General features: G+C 36.7%; 1 protein-coding gene across 1 annotated transcript; it reads right to left on the reverse strand.

Moving 5' to 3' along the window:
• Nucleotides 1–9,451: 9,451 nt before the first annotated feature.
• Nucleotides 9,452–20,076, reverse strand: LOC124172396. The gene is made up of 5 exons (XM_046551851.1): nt 19,668–20,076; nt 19,414–19,554; nt 17,124–17,243; nt 15,229–15,307; nt 9,452–12,163 (listed from the first exon to the last, which is right to left on the reverse strand). The coding sequence occupies exons 2-5, from the start codon at nt 19,519–19,521 to the stop codon at nt 11,667–11,669; spliced, it is 804 nt and encodes a 267-aa protein (XP_046407807.1). The 5' UTR covers nt 19,522–19,554; nt 19,668–20,076; the 3' UTR covers nt 9,452–11,666.
• Between the last annotated feature and the right edge of the window lie 1,313 nt (nt 20,077–21,389).

The following is a 21,389-nucleotide window of genomic DNA, read 5'->3' on the forward strand; positions in this document are numbered from 1 at the left end:
TTTTGTCGGTAAAAATAAACCGCTGATGTGCTACACATAACAAAAAACCATTGATGAAACTTCAAGGATATCCTGAGTCTTATGCATTCAACCCTTTCCTACGAAAATAGGAGTGTTGCATATTATAAGGATAACAACTTGTGGCTGGAAAATGCATACCTGTTTGTTCATTTATTTTTTTCAATTGAAATGTCACAAATACGGCATATTTGACCCCTCAACGCTGTGATGTGCACCCAGTACGCTTACTGATCATCTTCATGCCAAAATTTTTCTCATTAAGACTTTTCATTTTGAATTTAAACAGATTGCCGTGCTTTTCGAAGGAACGTTTTTTTTTCCAATAAATTTTCATTGTGATTTCATTTGTAAAAATTTTATTTTGTAGTTTTCTATGACTTTTGGTTTCATACTGGTGAGTTGGCGAATTTGGTCTGAAAAGTAAACGCCTTCTTTCAACTGTGTATCTTGAAAACTGCTGCCTACTCTGCTAGTGAGACGTCAAAAGGTGTCAACTCCTTTAGCATGAGAGGTCTTTGTTATTAGCTCACTGCTCTCTCTTTGTCTTTTGCTTGTGTGTCATCACCTTGACACCCAATAAATACGTGCAGCTAATGAACCACATGCACATAAACAACTTTTTCTAAGACCGTGGCCAACACAGAAGAATATAAAACAAGTGAACACATTCAATTGAAAAGTATAGAATATATCTAGTACAATGACAGTGCGGAAAATAACTCTTTTACAAAAGTTATTTAAGATGCAAAAGATAAACTAATATATACTAAAGTGAACAAAATTAACCCATTTCTTCCCAACGTTGCGTGAACGCAACGCATACTTTGCGATTTTTTTTCTCCCTACCTGTAAAGAATACGCAGTTCAAATTTTGTGTGTACGTAGTTCAATGCCTTCTCACTTTATGTGATTTTTTTTATTGATGTCATTTAAAACGTTTTGATTTTGTAATCACCTTTTCATGTACTTGTATGTAGTGATGTCAAGACACTTCCTTTTGTTACCGATTATGAAAATACCTAGGCCCGTAGTGAGTAATTCTTTCTAAATATACAATTATACATCTTAATTCTAGGCCACTGCAAAAAATTGGCGGAACATATTTAGCAGTTTTGAAATTATTAAATATTTAACGAAGTGTTGCGTTCACGCAACGTTGGCAGGACTCCAGTAAACTATGGGAACGGCGTATTTCGTTCCGAGCATTCCTTTCAGAACACAACTTTAAAACGTTGTTAAAGAATACGTTACATTTCTATGGCAAAAGTTTAGCTCTAACCCAAAAAGATAGTTGTACAATATTTTAGTATTCCAATTACATCTACATAGGTGCTGCAGTGTCTTTACAAGAATGTTGACAAGTGATGTGTGTTCACCGAGTACTGATTATATTTGATATTTTTAACTTCACGTATCAAGCAGTATTAATTCAATGTTTAGTTATGCTATACTACTTATTTATACTACTATATATTCTATTTATCTACTATATATTTACTTTTACCAAAAAATATAGAATGTTTTAAAACTTTATCTTGGAGGCATCCAGAAAATACAGTGATTTCCGAAAATTTCTCCAGTCCAAAGATGAAGTGGCATCCTAAGATTAGAAAGATATGTTTACCACAGTTGAAATGTATTTAAAAGCAAGTGGATGAGAACATGAGGGTTAGGAAAGGCACAATCGTAATTGGAAGGTGTCGTTGATATATATTCTAACGGAAGGGGGTTGGTGGGAATAAGGCAGAGTTATACTGGGCAAGGATAACCCGGCCCCTAAGGGTCTCGGCGCACTGCGGTGGTTGGCAAGTGAGTAAAAAGAATGCAAAAATTGGACGAGTCACACTATCGCAGTATATTCCGAGAACTTCATGCACACTGTTAACTGACGAATACTTCCAATGAGATTCCAGGTTATTCGTGGAGAAATTTCTTAAGAACGTTGGGTGACAATGAATGCAAAGCGATTCCAAGAAAACTATTTCTTGGTAAATGGACTCAGGTAATGGCTTAGAGGGATAGCTTGAGTATTGGGATTTACTGTATAGAGAAAGGGGAACGTTATTTCCCGTCTACTTTTCTTGTAACTGCGGTTGTCTGTTGAACAATTGTACCCTTCAAATGGCCTGAACCAACATTTGCAGCCTAAGTTTCTCACTATGGTCAGTGACCAGCGTGCGTAAAATTCTCAGAAAATATTGTGATAATGTTCCCTTCACTAATCCTTCCATCCTATTTCCTTCCTCGTTAACCACCTGCCCAACCACCCCACGGAGAGCCATTTGCGCTGGGATATCCCTGCTTAGCATAACTACGCCTTTTTCTGTCCCTCTCAGGTTCGAACCCTAACACACCTCGCAACGACGCCCACCCCAATCCCTTTCCTCCCCACCAACCCCACCCACCAGGTTTTACCAAATATAATGCTGTGACCTATCGCAAATCCTTCAGTATACCACTCTGTGAAAAGCTATGAAGAGCACTATTTTGAAATTCCGAACGTCAAGTTTGCACACATTCTTGCGCAGAGGTACCTGATCTATAATTACGCCAGACCTCATCAAGTAACAGTGTTGAATACGGTTTCCATTCTTCAAGGCTGATTATCAAAAAGTAAGTTTATTACCCTTATGTCGGTATTTTTAATCCATAGTGATTTTGCAGTTTAAACTTGCAGTATTATATTTAGAAATACTTTTTCTTAACAGTTTTTTCTAACATTACAGAAATGAGTTGTGATGGTCGAATATATCGCACGGTGGAGGAAATTCAAACTGCAATTGAGGACATCGACGCTACAGAAATTGACGCAGTTATTTTGCCGCCAGATGCAGATGAGCTGACCGACGAGGAGAATATAGAAGATGACGAAATCGTGATCTGTGATGCCGCAGGAAACCTTCACTCAGATGTGGTAGGAACATTTGAACTTCAAACCAATACAACCGTTGACTTCTGCTCGAAGCAAAAAAAAAATATTTCTGGTGAGCATCCAAGGAAGAAAAAAAATGTTGGTACAGAATGGGTAAAATCAGCTCCATGCTATAGCAAACTTCCATTCAATTCAGAAAAAGAGAAAGTAGAGCAGATAAAAACTGTTTATGGTGGCTTTACACCAATTGAAATTTTTGAGTATTTTATTGATGATGCATTTCTAGATATGATAATAGAATTCTCGTTAAATTATGCCTTAAGCAAAAATGTGCATAACTTTTCTTTGAAAAGAACGGACTTGAGGAAGTTTATTGGCATTCTGTTGCTTAGTGGGTATCACACCTTACCTCAAACAAAATATTACTGGAGTAAGGATGCTGATAAGGGCGTTCCGATCATACGCCAAACGATGTCTCGGAACCGTTTTGTTGAGATTAAAAAATTCTTACACCTGTCAAATAACAACAATTTGGATAAGGGGGATAAATTTGCTAAGATACGTCCCTTCTTTGACGAACTCAGCAAAAGATTTCTTCGTTTTGGGGTGTTTTCTCACAAACTATCAATTGACGAGGAGATGGTGCCTTATTTTGGCCGTCATTCTGCAAAAATGTTTATTAGAGGTAAACCAGTAAGGTTTGGTTTAAAATTGTGGTGCATAACATCGTCCTCAGGGTATTTATTTCAATTTTCTCCGTATGGGGGAGCATCACAAAAAACTGATAACTCTTTGAGTTTAGGGGAAAGAGTAGTAGTTGGTCTGACAGAGGTTATTGAAAATCCAAAAAATCACTTGTTGTATTTTGACAATTTTTTCACGAGTCATTCTCCGTTGGTTCTTTTATCGGAAATGGGATTTTTTGCCACTGGTACTGTGAGGGAAAACAGGATTGCGAATTGCCCTCTTCGCAGTCCAAAAGAACTTTCGAAAGAAAAAAAGGTTGTTATGACTACATGTATGACAAAAAGAATGAATTATTCTTTGTGCGTTGGCACGATAATTCAGTTGTGACTGTAGCGACCAATTTTGGTTCATTGGAACCATTTGTAAATGTGAAACGGTACAATCGCAAAGAAAAAAAACATGAAATGATTCCTCAGCCCGACACAGTGAATCAATACAACCAGGGGATGGGTGGAGTTGATCTGCACGATAATGCAATCGCTAATTATAGAATTAGAATTAGAGGCAAAAAGTGGTGGTGGCCTTTATTTGCAAATGGCCTCGATAGTGTTTTGTTAAATGCCTGAAATATTTACAAAGTCGCTACGGGATCAACCATCAGCCAGGTAGATTTTCGGTCCGATATTGTATTATGTCTCCTCAAGAAGGAAGACGAAAGTGAAGGTGTACCTACAGTGAGAGATAAGTGCCAAAACATGGGACATTTCGGAAAAAACAGTTTGCCAAATGCTGTTAGAAAAGACAAGGCTGGTCTCGTAATTGTGCGCCATGAAAAAAATTCAAGACGACGATGCCGAGTGTGTAGCAGCCAAACCATTTATGTTTGTCAAAAGTGTAATGTTCATTTACATACAGATTATTTTTCCCAATTTCACGAATAAAAAATGTTTAATTAGTACTTTTTGTAAGTTATGTATTTGTGTTGCAGAAAAACAATATGCTTTGAACGAATAAAACATGCTATGAAAAAAAAGAGGTTTTGACTCATTTTAGCCGGAGAACTCCCAACGTTGCGTATACGCAACGTTTCACCAACGGTTAACTAAAAGCAATAAAAATATAAAAGTGGATAAATTCCCTTATTTGAGTTAGTTTTAGTGCTAATTTATCAAAAAATTAGGAATTTTCAAGTTAATTGGTGCTTGGGATTTAATGGGTTAATTAATCCGAATTGAAGGTAATACGATTCTATAACTACAAATTATACTATATGAAAACAGTTGTGAATGTAAAATATTTAATAAAAATCACATTGTTTTAAGGACATCAAATTCTACTTCAGGTGCAATAAAAATACAATAATTGAGCTAATACAGATGTAGATATGGTCAACAAAAGCGGCATGAAACCCATTGATGCTAACAAAGAACTTCACATTGCATTCTGGTACTAAGAGACACCAGAAAGTTACAGTGAGGCTATGTTAACAATCGGGGACAACCATCGTGACAAGCTGATGATGACTACCTAGTTTCACGAAGAGTTGACTATAATTTTGTGTTAACTCTCCAGAACACTGAAAATTTTTTGCTGCTCCACAACTACAAAGCTCCCTTTCTAAGAGACAGGGGGTCATCTATGTGACCTCCTGTCTCTTTCGAAATTTACTATCCAATGGACAAACCAAAAATTGCATTTGATCTAGGTCATCACTTGATTACATATGGATTCCATGTAAATTTTCTATGAGTAAATATTCCATGGATTATACATGGATTCCATGACAATTTTCCATAGAAATTCCATGTGTAAATATTCCATGGATTATACATGGATTCCATGACAATTAGCCATGCGGATTCCATATGGAATCCATGGAATTTAGAGGACTTTTGTCAGTACTTTCCATGGCAGGGGCGGATCCAGGATATCTTTCTGTGAGGGGCACAAGCAAGGCCGTATCCAGGATTTTGTTCAGGGGGGGCACAAGGATACTTTTTTATACAAAAAGAACGAAATGATAATGGGACCGTATTAAAAATCTAGCATATTTTTAAGGGTCTGAGGGGGGGCACGTGCCCCCCCCCTGGATCCGCCTATGTTCTATGGAATATACATATGGAATCCACATTGAACCACGGTATTTCCATCATGGAATTTCCATGGACTACAGTTGTAATCCATATGGATTCCACTGTGTGCTGTCTGGGATAGTTTGCAGATGTCTGGTCAGTCCAACCACTTCCTGCTTGGTAAGTAGCTCCCATATTTGATGACAGAGTCCTGGGTGTACTTGACTGGAGTGTTGGTAGAGCTGAAATCATGATGAGGTCTTCCTAGCTGATGAGGGAGCATGGGCATACCTAGAATCAAAACTGGGTGCGGTTGCCGTCATTTAAAAGTAACCAAATTTTAATACGGAAATATGAACTTCATTTGGATCACTTTGAGACTAGGAAAACATAAATTTTCTCAATTCTGTAAAATAAAGACCAGCCTAGGGACCATGCTTTTATTAAAAGTGTTCAAACCTCGAAAAAGTTAGCTATTTACCTGAGACCCATACAGAAATACCTCTTGCAAAGATACCACCTAATATCTACGCACCCTCTTTACTTTGCGATCCCTAACACCCCGGATTCTAAGCGAAAAAGGTCGTTTTATGACACAGCGGAACGGAGCCTGTGACGGGCTTACCGCGGTATTTCCAGGAGAACTCGCTTTTCAAATACGTGCATCATTCTCTCAGTTCCATCCGACCTATGCTATGCGCTTTCGTTCTTTTAGCATTTTCATCGTCACTTCTGTTTTTTTCTTTCACTGTTTTTATTTATGCTCGTGCTACGAGAGCTCTCATGTCTCTCTCTGTCTAGACAACTCATCCCCGAACTACATTTACCATGCGTTCTTGCCCGTGAACTTATTAGGATATAGTCTAACTTCGAAGTTACCCGAAGAACCCGAGGTTCTATCAATTTGAAGTCTATCTTTTAATCTTATATAGTATACTTAAATAATTCTATGGAAAATGCCTCCTCATTTGGTTACACGACGTGATGTCCATATGATATTGAAAAAGGAGGAAAAAATCGAGGCAGTTGTGGCACTGGCCGACAGAAGTGAAAACTGAAATAATTATTATCCATTTATTATCCTAAAAGAACTAATTTTTTCTGTATTACTCATTTTTCAGCAAGAATTGAAATTATTTTGTTGAGCAAACTGTTTATTATTAAACATACATTAAAAATATGATGTGTATGAATAGAAAGTAATATTATTTAAGTATTAGAATATAATATGCTTTTATTTCTTTTATTTAATATGTTTAAAACCAATAATTTTTCATTATGCACATAAAATAAACTGCCTTAAATTGTACTGACATGTATTTTTATAGCGTGCACACTCTTCTGCACGTTCATGCACGAGCTCTTTTTATTTAATGAACTTATACCAATATACTCTATAGATTTTTATTTTCAATTTAATATTTAAAAAAAATAGACTTCAAAAGTCTATATATTAGCTAAGTTTATTTACTATACGTAGTCAGCCTGCGTAGTTGAAACATCCATTGTAATTTTTTTAATTGTATGAGATTGAGAAAAAAATCCTCCCCGCAGGGAAATCGAACCCCGGTCTCCCGGGTGACAGGCGGGGATACTGCCCACTATACTTCCGAGAATATGATACAAAGAGACGAATTTTAAGATGCTAACGTATATACCGCTGTAGCGATCGCGGTGTCGGGTCGGTGACGCTCACGCGAATTCTATGCTTTTTCCCCATCCCGCAAAAGTGCTTAACGCCGCTAAAGAAGTTTTCACTTAAAAAGTCATGGTCCCAGAAGAAAGTTGCTGCATTATTTATGGCGGAGGCTGAATTTAAGACAACCTTGACGCTCTAAAATCTCTTTATGATTTCCTGAAAAACCCCATCTTACGGCCATACCTGACGGAATAGGCAGAGATTACCCGAAACAATGAACGATTTTGTCGTAACAAAAATTGGATCGCAAAACCTTTAAAATTTTCTTTGGTTCACACTAATTTCGCAAAATAACTGCTGGGATCATAACTATTGTTAATACATAATGATCACAGGAAAATCCTAGTTGATTGAAAGAATAAACGGACAACATTTCGAAAGGTGTAAGTCTTCAACTCATAGTTCTTGTGAGGGCCGCATTCGGCGGTCAATGAGCTTTGCGTTTTTTTCGTCACTGTACATAATGGTGTTAATTAGACAATCATAGAATGGAATGGAATTATATGTAAAATAAATAAGTGAAGTACTCTGAGTGACAAAAAAAAGTTTAATTACAGACATTAAAGATGAGACTAAACAAAGAATTGAGGGCGACGAATTTTCTAATGAATCGATCTCAATTAGAACGTTCCCTCTCCAAAGTTGACTCCATCGCATACTTCACTTTAACCGATGATGTTTTCTTTAAAAGTCGCTTATTTTAAGATTTGGACAGTACGGAGAATCAGGAAAAGTATGTGTGACGGGATTCAATTGCAGTTTTTTGTTGCGGTAAATTAAATATCACAATTGGCTTTTAACAGTAGAACCGATGAACTTTCCAACCTCACCAAAACCGCGGCATTGGACTTTTTTGTCCCATTTTCAAAATACGTTGATCCTGTCATGTGTAAGTATAATTGACGGTTCTTTGTGGTTTGTGTGAACAAAACACGTGTTTAGCTAATGTTTAAAACGTTTTATTAAGTATAACTAGGAATACAGTAAACTTATTTTGACGTGTTGGTTGCAAGGTAAGACCTGCAGATGCGCCGGGCAGAGGTGACGCGGCCGGCGCTGCGTGAGCGTGCGCTTCTAACTGGCAGAATAACGGTATCTGTGCATCGATCCCCTTCGTAATAAACTGTTATACTAAATACAAAATATGTGTACAAAAAAACTGTAATTGTTATCTTTCCCCAAATGGGACAAAAAAGTCCCATCCCGCGGTTCTAGGTAAATAGTTTTTCTCGCGAACCAAACATCGTACAATATTTTCAATATGATTTTTCTAAAGAGCATAAAAGATGAGTAAAAGTTAGTCAATTTCAAAGGGATCAAACCACTAGCGCATGAATGGCAAAACATTTGCAAAGGGCGATGGGACAAAAAAGTCCCGCCCGCGGTTCTCGTGCTAAATAATGGTCAATTTGCCTTAAGGTGCGTGAGTTTTGTACGAGATGGTTATGACCTATTAATGATTCTTTAAATAGCCTGTTTTAGTTTTCTTCCTTTTCAGTCGCAGAGTACTTAAATGAGTACCAAAAATGGCCGAAGCTCCGGACTTCCTTACACACAATCTCTACATTTTTTGCTATTCCAAAAATGCATAGATATGTTGGTAATGTCAGAGGTTCAGGAATAATAGGTCACCGGTTAAAAGCGCCATGGCCGTTCCTGCAATTTAAAACTTAATAACATTCAATGGAAATTCAAGCAAAAGTGGCTTTTTTAAACCTTAAAGTTTGGTTAAAACACATTATTTCACACCACTTACCAAGCGAATGAAAATACTCAACCTAGAAATCTTGCATTCGTCATCTTAGGCCTGGGGCTTCTCATGCTTAAAGAAATATAAGTCAAATTCTTTACGCAAAATATTACATTTTAAATAAAGTAATCTCAAGACAGGGTCCTAGCATTGCATGAGCACGTATTAAAAATATAAAATTTTCGTTGAATCTACCTTCATATATCGAAGGGATGTCAACAGGTTAACTGCTAATGGATCGGAGACATTCACTCTGGCATTGTTGGAAATCAATATGGAAATGGAATTCCCAACATTTCTCAGTGGGACCACTTTTATGCCACAACAATGTTTTGCCACATTTTCTTAGCCAATGCATTTTATTTCCATTGAAAAATAAGAGATTGTTACATGGTGATAGTTAAACATATTAAAGTACCACACAATGATAGAATTAGAGACATATGAAAGCTGGTCAGTAAATGTTGGCTGAAGTGAAGGACTATCTATGTAAATCATTCACAATAGTTCATTTAATAATTTCGAGAAAAGAACATCTATGACACAATGCTTGAAAGAAAGTCATAGAATTCGTTGCTTTAATTCAACTTATGTAATTATCTTTAAACAAATATTTTTGAAAATAGAGATACGGAATAAAATTTCAAATATTAAGAAACTAAAATAACATTAAAATTTATATAATTGACAAACTCAGTATATTTTTACTATGCAAAATAATACATTATCACCAACAAACACAAATATTTTGTTTATTTCAACCAAGTATGCTGCAAGCAAACATTATTAATTTCAGAAAAATTCAGAACCATTACGGACATTACAATTTAGAATGGTCTCCGAGGAAGACAACTTTTACAGAAAATTATGGGCATGCCTGCAACCAAAAATTAGCATGCACGATTCACGATCCCGATCTGCTAGCCAGGGCATGTCCTTTTATGCTACTGCTCTCCTTCAATATTCATTATGAAAATCCAAAAAAATATGACTTGGTATGTACTTCATGAAAATATATAGATGGTCTATCAATCCTATTGGCACTATACTATCATTCATTCCTCGTTGTGAAGACGAGAATCAACAATTGACCTCCTCAGTACAGACATGAATGAAGCTGAATTAAAAGTTTGTAACACATATATATATATATATATGAATTATCCTGTCTGTGAGCAAAGGTTACTCATCTGAGTGAAAGTATCACAACTTACACGACATGAATAGTGCCTCTAACTGTGTGTGTGGAAGTAGTAGTTGAGGTTAGAACTAACAGAGAAAGACAGTGAAAAATCAGCATAGAAAATGTTTCACAACTGCATGTGCACACATGTGGTAGTCAGGGCTGTTCCTTGGAGTGAAGGACTTGATGCAGACTATTCATGAATAATTTTTGCTCTCCGGAAAATGTTAAATTGATAAGATTCATCTCTCGTGTGTGTAGGAATGTTTCTAGGTTGCAATAATAAGTTAGAGACATGCTGCAGATGTACCAGAAATAAGGCTCCTCAAGGGTTTGTGTACTGATGTCTATACTAATAGGCTCTTTGTCGAGAAAGAATTCCAAATCAGCACAATAATGAAGTTTTTTTCCACTGTGTGTATCCATGTGTGTCACTAAGATGCCCTTTGTCCAGAAAGACTTCCCACATTGTAGCACGAATAATGTTTTTCTCGACTGTGTTTACGCAAATGTGTCACTAAGATGCCCTTTGTCGAGAATGACCTTCCACACTCGAAGCATGAAAAAGGCTTTTCTCCCGTGTGCTTACGTAGATGACTAACTAACTGGCTCTTATATGAGAAAGACTTTTCACACTGGCTACATGAATGACGTTTTTCTCCTGTGTGCGTATGCAAATGTGTAACTAAGATGCCCTTTGTCGAGAAAGACTTCCCACACTCGAAGCATGAAAAAGGCTTTTCTCCTGTGTGCTTACGTAGATGACTAAGTGGCTCTTATACGAGAAAGTCTTTTCACACTCGTTACATGAATATGGTTTTTATCCACTGTGCGTTCGCAAATGTGTTACTAAGATGCCCTTTGTCGAGAAAGACCTTCCACACTCGTTGCATGAATAAGGCTTTTCTCCCACTTGTGTTAGCATATGTCTGTCGAGATTACCTGTCTGAGTGAAAGACTTGCTACCACATGAATAAGTTTTATTTCCTGTGTGCGTAAGACTGTGTAAGGCGAGGTAACTTTTCTGAGCGATGTACTTGGTACACACACTGCATGAAAATGGTCTCTCTTTCTCCCTCGCACCCATATGATCGTTTAGGTTTCTATTACATGATGACTTTGAGAAGTCGATTTCTCTTCAACATCGACGCTTCTCGTCACTCGTCTCATATTTTTCCTATCGCCTTTCCCCCCACTGGTTTTCCTGGGAAGCCCACTTTCATTTTGCCTCGGCTCTAGTCTTTTTCTCACCACTCCACTTATGGTCTTGGAGGAGATAGGCTCGCAAGAACTGTCATTTCCGCTTGAAAATACATCTTGGTTTGATGATTCAGCTACAGCAATAAAATTACGAGCGACAAAATGAGTCTTCGTGTGATTGATCAGATCATTTTTTTCTTGAATCCATCTCTGCATTGGAAGCAATGATATGAATTTTCGTTTGATCTGTAACTGTTCCCAGGATTTTTGATTGGGCAATCAAGTACCTCTTCATTGTCTTCCATGACTACCTCACAGCCACTCCTGTCATTTCCACAGATTCCAATACACCTAAGGCTATGCGTAGTATTTGGTGCCACAAAACCAGCTTCGTCCACAGCAACAGTCATTGTGGCTCTGCCTCCGCTGCTTTTAAGTGATTCAATTTCTTTTGTATTACATAGTCTATAATCAGGAATTGAGCAACATGATATCTTATCAGTATCAAGAGCGCCAAAATTTTCCAAGTCTTTATCCATAACGTTTCTTCCAATCCTTACTTGGGATGCTCCAGTCTTGGAATCCATTTGTGCCACCAAAGATTTGGGACCAATGCATTCATCATGGAGATACGAAGCTGATGATATTTGCGTGGGCATTTCTTCAGGAGCTGGGAGCCCTGGAAAAGAATTTCAAATTACAACTATCACAGTCAAACACGAAAAACACTCATAGGAAAAAAATTGGAGCTTTCAAAGTGATTACCTTCCTTCTCAACCAAAGAAACACTCTTCTGTTAAGAGAGCTTCTTATTTTTTGGTTGAGAAAGAAGGTTACCACTTTGAAAGCCCCAAGTTTAATTTTTCTTGTGACTGTTCCTTTTTATGTGTCTATGTTTTATATTTTTGGCATGAACATGGAATATATATGTAACAAAAACATCCCAGGTTGAGCACATACAAAAGAAACAATAAAGATAAAAGCATTCACAGAACTAAATTTTTGGTAGGACACATCCACCTTCCTCAGAGTTAGACAGATGACTAGGTTAAGGATGAGAGAGAGCTGAGGGAGAGGGAAGGGGGAATGGAGGCTAGGTAGGGTGCAAGGGGGAAGAGTGTGCTGAGGCAATTAAAGGGATTATCTGATAATATTTAAGCCGGGAGGAAGTAATGCTTACAAAAAGTCATATTTAAGTTAATTCGGTGGAATGAAATTTAAGTGGGTGGTCTATGGGGGAAGGGAGGCCAAAACTTAAACATTGTAACAATCATTGAATTGACATTTATGGGTGGCTATATGTTTTTCCACATGGAGGAATACAAAGTGGGAGAGAGCGCATGATGCCCTGAGGTTGTTGATCCTTAGGTTAGGTTGAGGATTTACCTATGCAAAAGGAGGGAGCGTGTTGACATTGAATAAGATAATTTACATTTTTGGAAATACAATAGGCCGCAGGGGGATCTTAGACAAGGGGGAAGATGACTGGGGACAGAAGGAGGGGTGAAAACTGGATAGGTTCTACTTCTAGGATGACCACAAGGCGAAGGTATACCATTGGCAGTAGTGGGTGACTTTTGTAAGGGTGTTGTCGAGTGAAATAAATCAGAAAGGTTTGACAAAAACATTGGCTGTAGAATTATTATTTTTTAAGATTGGAAAAAGATCTTTAAGATGACTACAAGGATTCTATTCCAGGGGAATTAGTACAGTAAGAGATTAAGTACAGTAGTAATTCCACTCTTTTTCATTATTTCAGGTTAACCATTTCCCAAGCTATCTTCAGCAAAAAAAATAATTTCTTATAACTACAGAAGTTATTCAATCAACCATGAAAACACAGATATAAGAGCGGATATTTTAAATAAATTATAAAAAATCACCATTGGCCACCATCTTGTATTCCACGCCACATAATATAATTTGCACAGAGTTGATCCAGTAGATAGTCGTCCATTTTAGTGATTTTGTAGACTATAACTATATTTCAGCATCAATGGCAGATTCGTGATGCATTGGGGAAAGACCAATAACTGATTTATTGTTTTGGGGCAGTATAAAATGAGCATATATTTCTTCCGGAAACCAAAAAGGAATGAACTCACAGCTCTGCTCTTGCTGGGTAAAAATTCCTACATGTAGAGGACCTGACGTGGGGTATATGTGTGACAGATTTTTCAAGGCACACGACCGGACGTAGGCTCTTACCGACACGAGGGAAGGGGAGTGACAGCTGAGGCAGCAATTGTCTGATGCATTCAGGCCCAGCCGGAGACCCAGCGAAGTCAGTCCTTAGGGCTACTCCTCGCCAATTAAGCCCAACCCTCCCACTCATTTATGAACCATCCTCACTGAAGGTATTATTTTAAAAGAGTAAACTATTCAAAATCAAATACAATGTTTGGTTTAATGAACAATGGTAATGCTATGAGTTGACTGTGGATGAATTCTATGACAGGGTCAGTGGCCTGGGTAAGGGACAGATGCTAGTTTACCTAGGTCCCAGATCTGAAGGACGAAAATACATTTGCAACTCGCCCCATTAAGAAAAGCTCCATTAAGAGAGGTTAAAATATTCTCATGGTTCTCATAGCAAGAAAGCATTTTCCAATTGTAGATGTCGGCAGGAAAGAATAAATTGCCTGAGAGTGGCCCTAAGGGCGAGAGCCAACGTCCGGTCATTTGCCTTGAAAAATCCACAACAGCTATAATCGACGTTACGTGTTCGGCACATTAATGCCCATCAGCTCCACGTGATGCTGGCACCAAAGGTTTTAGAGGGAAAATGTGGCTGCCCCAGAATTCAGCTCCTGCGGCAATATGGATAAAACAAATAGATAGAAACATTATCTAACTCAGAAAAATTAGCATGAGACCCCTCTATCATTACTATGCAGAACTAACATACCAAACTCCTCCAATAATGGGGTGGAAATCAAGTTCGGTTGTGTATTAGCCACACTGATTTCATTTCCGGGGCATGTATCTCAATTCTATATTATGTCAACGATATTTTCCACTCCAAGGAGTCTTCATAATTGATTCTCTGTTAAACCTTACAAAGGACCAACGCCAACCTCAGGAAAAAAAAGGGTGAATGGAAATGCACTCATTTAAAATATATTCACTTATTTTATCACTAACATAAAATGGACGAAAAGCAAATATAATTTTTGCATTCATTTGCACAAGTTACATGTTCACATTTCCTATGAACACTGAAATTTACTTATAGATACTCCATGTTCACACCAAGTGCTAAATTCTGGTGATATTTTACTAAAAGTTTTCCTGGATATCAGACAATTACTTATACCACTTCAGGCACAAATTATGAAGATGATGATAATTCATTGAAACCGAGGTCGTGCTCAGATAAAAAGTAAGTGGTATAAGTAATTGTCTTATATCCAGGAAAACATAAAAGAACACCACAAAGTTAATCAAGAATTAGTGAATTCTTGACTCGTTTGAAGCCATCCATAGAGACATATGATCATAGAAAGCGTGGTGCCGTGCCATCTGATGGTAGCCTAAGCCTTAACTGTATACAGCTATTTGTAGCCATTGAGATCACTTCGTGTCTACTGCGGATTCACGGGCCACTGTCAAATTCTCAATCATTTCTGAAGTCACACGAAAAGTTGTGTAAATTAAAGGATTAACAAGTACATTGTCCATTATTATTGACATCAATTCCTCCATGTATGGTGTTATTTGTTTGCAATCCATAATAGAACTCACCAGATGCCCCTGTAGTGGACACAAAGTGTAGGGCAAAAGTGGAGCTCTCAATTGGGTCCCCATTCTCGCCTGAAGTAGGCTGGAAGTGATCATCAAGATACAAATCGTGCATTAACAGTGGATACAGGATATTTTTTAAATGATTGACTAAAACTAATTTATAAACCATGTAACATAAAAATTTGGTATTCCTAAGAAATATTTTTTGCACAGAATAAATGTTTATTCAACTCTCAGAAAATTAAATATATGTCACGCATTTCTTTCACCATGAAAGCGGTTTATGATATATGTTACGCCTGCACTGCAATATTATCTTCATTAGATACCTCTGCAATTTATGTTATTCTATTCAAACGATGTTGTAAAAGAATTAAGTTTTCTTTGACAATGAAAGAACCTAAATAACATAATTGAAACTAGGCATCTGTGCGAAAAAATGGGAAAAAATTTGATGCCGCCACATTGCAGAAAAAGATATCCACACAGAAAACTAAATTTTTCAGTGATAATCGTCGAGATAATGATGAACAGCAGAAATTTGTTAAGTGAAAAGTAGAAACGAATTATGATTAAAGTGCTCAATGCAAAAATTGAAGCTAGGACATCCCGATAGTAGTCACGCACCATAACTATTGGGCTAGTACTCCTACTTGAAGGGAGACCGTTTCTATGGGAAAAAATAGATCTGTGAATGTTGAACTGCGTTTTCAGTTTAAACCATTGGTTACATAACCCCATGTGGTGGGTGGTTTGTGGACAGCCCCTGATGGACTACATCACTAAAAAGTTTGATTGCAATCTGAGACCTTGTTTTCTTAATGAGCTATGATTTATCAGTCCTAGGATGTTATATCGTAAAGTAAACATCTTCATGAGATATGATTTATTGGTTCCAGGATTTTTCATAGTAAAACAGTTATCGTATTGAGATGTGATTTTTCAATAGCAGAGTTTAACTAGGTAAAATTAAAAGCGAGTACACTGCAACACTTGCAGACAACATGAAATGGAAAAAACGGCTTCTTTTGAGATAAGAATGCATGTTTTCAGTTCTTAGAAACTTGGAACTGAATGGGTTGCACTGCCTGTAAATAGAATAGAATAGAATTTTATTGTTCGAGGACTAGTGTCCTATGGAACAGGATTACAATTTAACCTTTTTTTTTTAGTTTTTGGTGCTGCAAATGGACTATAAACCAATTATTTGAATTTCATACCTGCGCATTACATGCCAATAGAAACATTCGTAGATATTCATAAATGAGTATACATATGTTATCATAGACAAAATTCCAATTACATTACAGTGAAAACATGCTTAGGTATTCATACAAGATTATACATAAGGGAAAAAAATACAAAATTATGCATCTCTTCTGAAGCTATATACACACACATGAGTGAAATATATATACATACATACATATACACTTATACAGAGATGCACACTTTCTTATTATTGTTCTTTGGACAAGAAACCTAATTATTTTTCATTCGGTGTGCACAAAAGGTAACACACATACATAACACACATAAGCATATAAATACTCCTGCGTAATTAAGAGAAAAGGAATCTTGAAGAATGGTCACTGTACTTTCAACGAACAGTACCTACCGCTGGGAATCCACACCCCTACATTGCAGGAGTACAGCCTTTTGCTACTCATTGCAGGGAAAGAGGTGAGATTCTTCACTAGTATAGAGCTTTAATTCGCTTGCACCCTCACTCCGTTCCCTTGCAGTGGAGGCAAGAAGGCCACTTGCCAAAGTGCCAATAAAAGTATGTTGGAATAATAACATTTATGACAGACACACCCTCTTTCTCCATACAACCTTTTTACAACTGAAGGTGGTTCAACTCACGGTTCACTGCATATGATAATAAAACTTACCAGCATATTGTTCCAGGGAAGTAGGCAGTCTTGCACAGGAATGTATATTCTAGTGGTTTGGTCTTTTGTCTCCACAGAAGGCCCAGACTTGTCATCAGCTACTCCATCTCCTTCAATACTCTACAAAGAAGGTAAGAGTGATATACAAACACATTTTTTTTAAATCAAAATTGCCATTTTTTACATTAGGGCTTCTCAAAATAAGGAATGGGGTTTGGAATTGTCAGTTAAGGAAATGAAAAAAAAAATAGATTCTCATTTTAACTCTTAATTTGCTTCTGCAAATATAATTTTCAGAGTAGTACCTCATGAAAGGCCAAAATAACTATTTATTCTTATCTAAACAGTGGAGCCTTACAGTAGGAACCATTGATGTAGAACATATTTTCAATATATTTATTACGCCCTGGATCTGTTTTAATATTCAAATATGAAGTCGAAAAGACAATATGGGGTGTAATATTTATGCAGAAAGAGTAGACACCTGAAAGTAACTTTCAATACTAAAATTATTTCATTCAACTGTTTTTTTACTATCCCTAATATTATTATCCTTAAACCTGACAAAACCAATAATGTAGAAAATTATGTATCAGGTGTGAAACAAAGTTCCTGCTGTCTATCAATAGATGGCTGTGGGAGTGATTGCTGCTGGATTTCGACATACCTGAAACATCGTGACTGAAGCTTAAATATTTGGTGCACAAACTGCTCAACAGCCATGATGAGTTTGCTCCACAATATATACTTATTCTTGGGTGATAATTTCTAACCTAGGGTTCCTAATTATTCGACAGCGATTCTACAGCATGACAATGCTCGAATTGGCATTGCAAAACCTATTAAAATCTAACGGGAAATGCTCAAATGGCAAGACCAAACTCACACCCAGAATTCCCCAAACATTGCACAATCTGATAATTACTTGTTCTGTTTGATGGTACACCTTCTGGCAGATCAGCAGTTTTGCTCATGTGAAGGCATAAAAATAAATGGCTTGATTCATGGAGAGCCTCAAAAGATGAACACTTTAACCATTATTGTATTAGAGCTCTGCTACAGTGACCGAGAAAAATAGCAGCTAGCAATGGACACTTCCTTCCCCTGAAAGGTCACCTATAAGAAATCCTGATAGCTCCATTTCTATAGTGGGGTGGATCAAACCCTATAGAATATATCGATCACTGTTTTTTCATTATTAATCACATCAACCATTAAAATGCAAAATTAATAAATCTAGGAAATGAAAATTTTAAACTCAACATATAGGTGAAAAAGTTTTTCACCACAGAAATCTGCATAGAGTCGATTATATCCTGAAAAAAATCACCAAACAACAATAAAATTTCCATTGTGAATTTAAAAATGATTTCTGTCCACATACTTCAAACTCACTGAATAAAATTGATCAACAAAATAAAACATTATCCCATTTCAAATATTACGGAATTACTACACAAAATGCTATCCAAACAAATAAAAAAAGGTTTCAAGGAAATAGACCCCAAATTAGATCATAGTAATCAAAAATCTATGCACGAACTAAAATGCATCTCATTTAAGCCAATATATTTGCATATGTATACATCCACAAGAGGCTATGCTTGACAACTGATGAACTAATTTTTAGGTCTCTCACATTTCATTATTTAGTAACAAATGGCTATGGATTTGTTTGTTCCTTTTCATATACTCCGGTTACATAATCGAATACTCAAACAGGGAGTGTGGTACAACCGAAGGGGTTGATTACCTTTGTGAATTGATCAATGTTCAATTTCAATGCCATACTTTCCTGGATATCATTTTTTAGTACACACCAAGTTTCGCCTGAAGACAAATGTCTTCAGTCGTTGCCGCTGAACAACATAAATAGCATCCTGCAAGGATTCACAGAAAGGGAAAAACCGTTTGTGGGAAATCGGACTTTTAACCCTTTACGTAGACCATGTATAAGCCAATCATTCCCCCATTATTGTAGCTGAAAAATAAGTAGGCTCAATTTACAATTGATCGTTAATCGAAGTGCTTATATAGTTAAAATGGGATTCAACGGCATCAAGCAATTACACAATATTTTTCCTCCACTTGAGCCACCAAGCGATTAATCTATCACCATATTCAGTTAATCCTTACAAATGTATACCATAACTATTTCAGTCCGCAAAAAAATCATGTCCCTACAGTTCTTTCTGCTGTCACACAACGCAAGTGTGTCACTTTACACTCACCGAAACTTATGATGAACCAGGATTCTAATAAAAATACAAAAAAAACGAAAAGTACTCACCGAGCAGTAATTTCTCGGCAAAAGTTTTCTCAGAACGGCGTTTGATTCCAAACAAGTGTTTTTGAAAACAATGAATTCCGTGAGTTTCTTCAAACACAGTGGGCACATGGTAGTGGGCAGGCCTTACAGCAACACAGCAACCTGAGATAGCAAAAAAACAAGTATTCGTCAACATTATTCGAAATTATCTGGGCAAACGCGAGATGAAGTAACACCATTGTAAAAAAATTGATAAGGAATAATATGCCACTTACTTGTAAACCGACTAAATCATGCAGGGCATCCTTAACAGTTGTTTTGCATTCTACTTTCGAAGTGAATATGTTGTAATAATAACCATGATTCCTCCTGCAAAGTCTACAAAGGTCATTCCCTGAATTCCTTTCCGACGAATCCGTGAAAATTCCAGTGGTACGACTCATTTTTTCACTTCAAAATCTCATGCAATCTTTAAATCAGATCAATCTTCAAAGAAATCATCCACACAGCACTGACAAAGATCACAAAATCCCAGGAGGAAACTAATTTCACTTGGATGATACGTGAAAACAATTAGGAATGCTCAAGGAAAGGTCCAAATAAGTCAACTATTAATAAATCATCTCAAATATATATATCGATGCAACAGCATGGATAGAGAATATTATCAACAATTTTCATGACCATATGACACGGTCATTTTACCTGTGAAATTAGTATGTTATCATAAGATCGTGTATACAAGATTGGTTTAGAATCGCGGTTTTATAGTTGCTTTTTCGTCCGCTAAGAGCATACCTATATAACAGGCCAAATATCCGTGTTTGAGGACAACTTGCTTTCCATTTGATGCATCCATTGGTCATTTCATTTGTAATTCATCTATATTCCTTTTATTTACGGTAGATTATCAACTTTTTGTTAAGATTACGTAAATATAAGACCAGAAAGGAATTTAAGCCCAATTTCAGCTCCCTTACGGTTACAGTGCTTAACTCCCTTTTGTCAGCAAAAGGATTCCAGAATTTCTTTATTTTAAAGTTCAAAAATGTTTTTTTCAAAATAGCCATGTCAGGATTAATGCAATAAACCTCAATAATATATCAGTTTAAATTAATGCAAATGGAAGAATTCTTCATTTTTCGATGGTAGGCCTATTGTATACGTGGTCTTCTCGTGGTAAGATACGCAATTAAAGCCCTAGGTCTGAACTACTGTTTGCTTGACTGGGCTATTTTAAACTAGGGTTTCAGTGAGTATTTGTATATTATGTCTATATGTTTCAATGTGATTTTTAGGTGATATTTAAATGTGAGCTTTTTATAGTCCCTTTTTGTGGTATATGTTTCCCTATTTTATATCGGACAAGGTAAGAAAAGATTGGTTTAGAGTCCAGGTTTGTAGCTGCAATTCTTGCCGCTAGGGAACCTTGTAACCATCGAAAATTGATTAATTCTTGTATTCTGAACGTAAACTGATATATATTGAATTTATTTGCATGAACTCGTAAGTGGTTTTTTAGAAAACCTTTTTTGAATTGCATGTAAAAGAAATTTAGGAATTATGTTTGTCACTGAGGCTGCCGATATGGCGCTTTAATTCCACTTCTGACCCAAAAATTATGCCCCGTTTTTATTTACACAACGTTTAAAATTATTTACACAACGATCGTCGCGACGTCGATCGCGACTACTGCACGTTTACACATGTAAAGTTACCATCGTAACTCAGTGCTGCCTCGTTGAGGAATTGTGTCAACCGACGACGATACTGCGTGAGGACATTGAAATCTTGGAAATTAAGAAGCAAAGGAATATTATGTTTTCATGTGCAATAACTAAAGGTAGACCGAACTGTTGGTAAAACTTTAAAGACTGTGGTATTCATTATGGGAATTGGTCCAAATATAAACAATATTCATGTGGTAGAGATAGTAGATATGTCGCTTTGCTACGTTCCAAATTGGAATATATTGTTAACTGGTCACTTTATTATAA

Source organism: Ischnura elegans, assembly GCF_921293095.1.
Source record: "Ischnura elegans chromosome 13 unlocalized genomic scaffold, ioIscEleg1.1 SUPER_13_unloc_1, whole genome shotgun sequence".
In the NCBI taxonomy this organism is placed as follows: domain Eukaryota; kingdom Metazoa; phylum Arthropoda; class Insecta; order Odonata; family Coenagrionidae; genus Ischnura; species Ischnura elegans.

Coding starts and splice junctions, on each gene's coding strand:
- LOC124172396 (XM_046551851.1), bottom strand. CDS start 19,521: ATGTGCCCACTGTGTTTGAAGAAACTCACGGAATTCATTGTTTTCAAA. Junction 17,244..19,413: donor TGCCGAGAAATTACTGCTCG/GTGAGTACTTTT, acceptor CCTTCTTTGTAG/AGTATTGAAGGAGATGGAGT. Junction 12,164..15,228: donor GTCCACTACAGGGGCATCTG/GTGAGTTCTATT, acceptor ATTCTTTTCCAG/GGCTCCCAGCTCCTGAAGAA.